The 2439-nt window shown below is 47.7% G+C and overlaps 1 protein-coding gene across 1 annotated transcript; it reads left to right on the forward strand.

The window, feature by feature from the left end:
- Positions 1 to 305: 305 nt before the first annotated feature.
- Positions 306 to 1718, forward strand: DFJ58DRAFT_879678 (ribonuclease H-like domain-containing protein; the record flags this gene model as incomplete). Its single annotated transcript, XM_041394510.1, has 5 exons — positions 306 to 533; positions 594 to 725; positions 783 to 996; positions 1043 to 1349; positions 1409 to 1718. 5 exons carry the CDS (start codon positions 306 to 308, stop codon positions 1662 to 1664), a joined length of 1137 nt encoding a protein of 378 aa, XP_041234969.1. The 3' UTR covers positions 1665 to 1718.
- Between the last annotated feature and the right edge of the window lie 721 nt (positions 1719 to 2439).

The following is a 2439-nucleotide window of genomic DNA, read 5'->3' on the forward strand; positions in this document are numbered from 1 at the left end:
AACATTGGAAGGATCCTGATTGAAACTATCAATAACTATGGCATCCGCACTAAGGTTGGATGGTTTACAGCTGACAATGCTACCAACAACGACACAGCAATTCAGACTGTTGCACTTGCTATTGACCCTTCCGGCAAGAAATGGATTGCTGGGGAACACCGTGTGCGGTAAGTGAACTATTTAATATCGTGATTTATATATATTGATGTCTACTATTCAGCTGTATGGAGCACGCCTTGCACTTAGCTGCGAAACACTTTGTTGAGGAGGTCGCACCCACACCAGCAAGCGTGCTCCTCAAGAACATGGCCGATGAAGATGATGATGATGAAACAACTGATTTTGAGGTTGCTGACACCGCAGGAAAAGCCCTCGCACTTGTTACACAGATTCGGAAATCTCCCCAAGCACGCACTTTTTTTCAACAGTGTTGTGTCGAGGTCAATGAGCTGAAGCTTGAGCTTTTGAAATGGATTCGCACGCGATGGGCCTCACTCTTTGGTATGTTGGAGCACACCTTTAAGCTACGCAAAGTAAGTTGGTTTCTATTACTGTGCCTATGCCCAATACTAACTCAATTTGATCTGCCGCAGGGGGTGAATAGATTCATACAACTGGCGGATGACAGTGACGAAGTCCCAAACTTGCAGGGCAAGTCATATGGAGCATTCAAGCTTTCAGCCGAAGAATGGAAGAAGTTGGAATTGATGCACGATGTGCTTCAGGTATGTGCGAGTGTCCAGTCAAGTCTCAAATGTTGTATTAACCTACTGTATAACCAGGAACCTGCCAATGCACAACAATCGTTTTCGGCAACTCGTGAACCTACTGTATGGCGCGCAATTCCAGTCCTCGAGTATCTCCAACAAACTTGGCAAAACATGGCTGGTTCTTCGAAGTTTGACGACTTTTCATCTGCAATCAACTCTGGCCTCGACAATATTCGCAAATGGTACCACAAGATTGACGAAACTGATGTTTATTTTGTTTGCCTCGGTATGTGTTTTATTTACTATGATGCCCTATCTAATGTACAATGTAGTGCTTGATCCTAACTATAAGGTGGCATATGCGAAGGGTAAATGGGAGCCTCACGACTTTGACGAGGGCATGAGAAGCTTGCGGAAGGTTTTTGACAAATATTATCATCACAACTCCTCGCCCGCTGCTGCAGAGCCATCTATTGCAGCTCCTGCCTCGCTTGCTCGCCATGGGTCATACGGCCATAGCTGGATGTGCGATGCTGTCAAAACTCGTGTCGCAAATGACACCGCAAATCGAAGACCTCGCCAGGAGCTTGACGACTACCTTGCTGCCCCATTAGAGGATGTTGAGAATATAGTGGCGTGGTGGGGCATGAGTTTTTTCGCATCGCATTTCCTTGCAAGTTGACTCAATATGCCTTTAGCACCATTCCATTCAATATCCCACCATCTCACGCATTGCAAAGGATTACCCTCGCTATTCGAGGCTCTGCCGTTGCATCTGAACGAGCCTTTTCGAGTGGCGGCATCACTGGGACTGCACGCCGTAATTGTTTGTTGCCAACAACATTCGAGGCCCTTCAGCTATTGAAGAGTGGGCACCGTCAAGGCCACATTTCTGCAACGGTTCAAGCTGAGTTTGCTGCTGCTCATGAACACTATGCCATGGACGAAATTTAGCTACTCATTTACGGTTCATGTATTTCTTGCAATTTTTGTCAAATTATATGTAGCGTTCGAGCGTTCGAACGCGTTCTGAACTGAACCGAACGCTTGTGAACGCGTTCATAAGGGTCCGGTCCAGCGTTCGCCCTCCTTGCCTGAACGCGACCGATGGTCCAGTTCGGCGTTCGCATTTAGAGGCCTAAGAACCGAACCGAACCGGACTTCGGCACCACTAGTATCGGGACACATCTCCTGCGACTAATAGTATTCTATGCCGCATGTCCTTAGATCTGTTATCATCACAAGAAACTGTTCAAACGTGCTGTATCAAACTCATCTAATAACACAATCAACGTGGTTTGTAAATGTGACCAAGCCAGCAGAAACATTGGGTTAGTGACACGATTTGCAAAATGCACAACTCTTGGCTCGAGTCAAATTGAAGGAACCAGGGTCATAAGCCTGTTCCCATTCGCGAGCCACCACTTTTCTGCCTCCTCATCCGCATCGTATCCAAATTGGATATCGCTCTTCGTCTTATCAGCCCACTGGTTCGCATTTCCTGCTAGCACAAGAGTGCTCTGCTCGCCGCGCGCAACACGCAACGCATCCTCCATGGCCGCGCGCATGTCACGGTCACGATTCTCTTGATCTGGCCCGTCGGGTTTGTGAAATATGTGCCGGTTTAGACTTGAGGACTTCTGTGTCGCGGTGGCACGATCGTACCGGATAGATTGGTAGGCATAGAGGAGAGACGAGATCTGCGAGCGGTCCGAGCAATGCGAGAATA

The sequence above is a fragment of the Suillus subalutaceus genome, assembly GCF_016647625.1.
Source record: "Suillus subalutaceus strain FC151 chromosome Unknown DFJ58scaffold_441, whole genome shotgun sequence".
Classification (NCBI taxonomy): Eukaryota; Fungi; Basidiomycota; class Agaricomycetes; order Boletales; family Suillaceae; genus Suillus; species Suillus subalutaceus.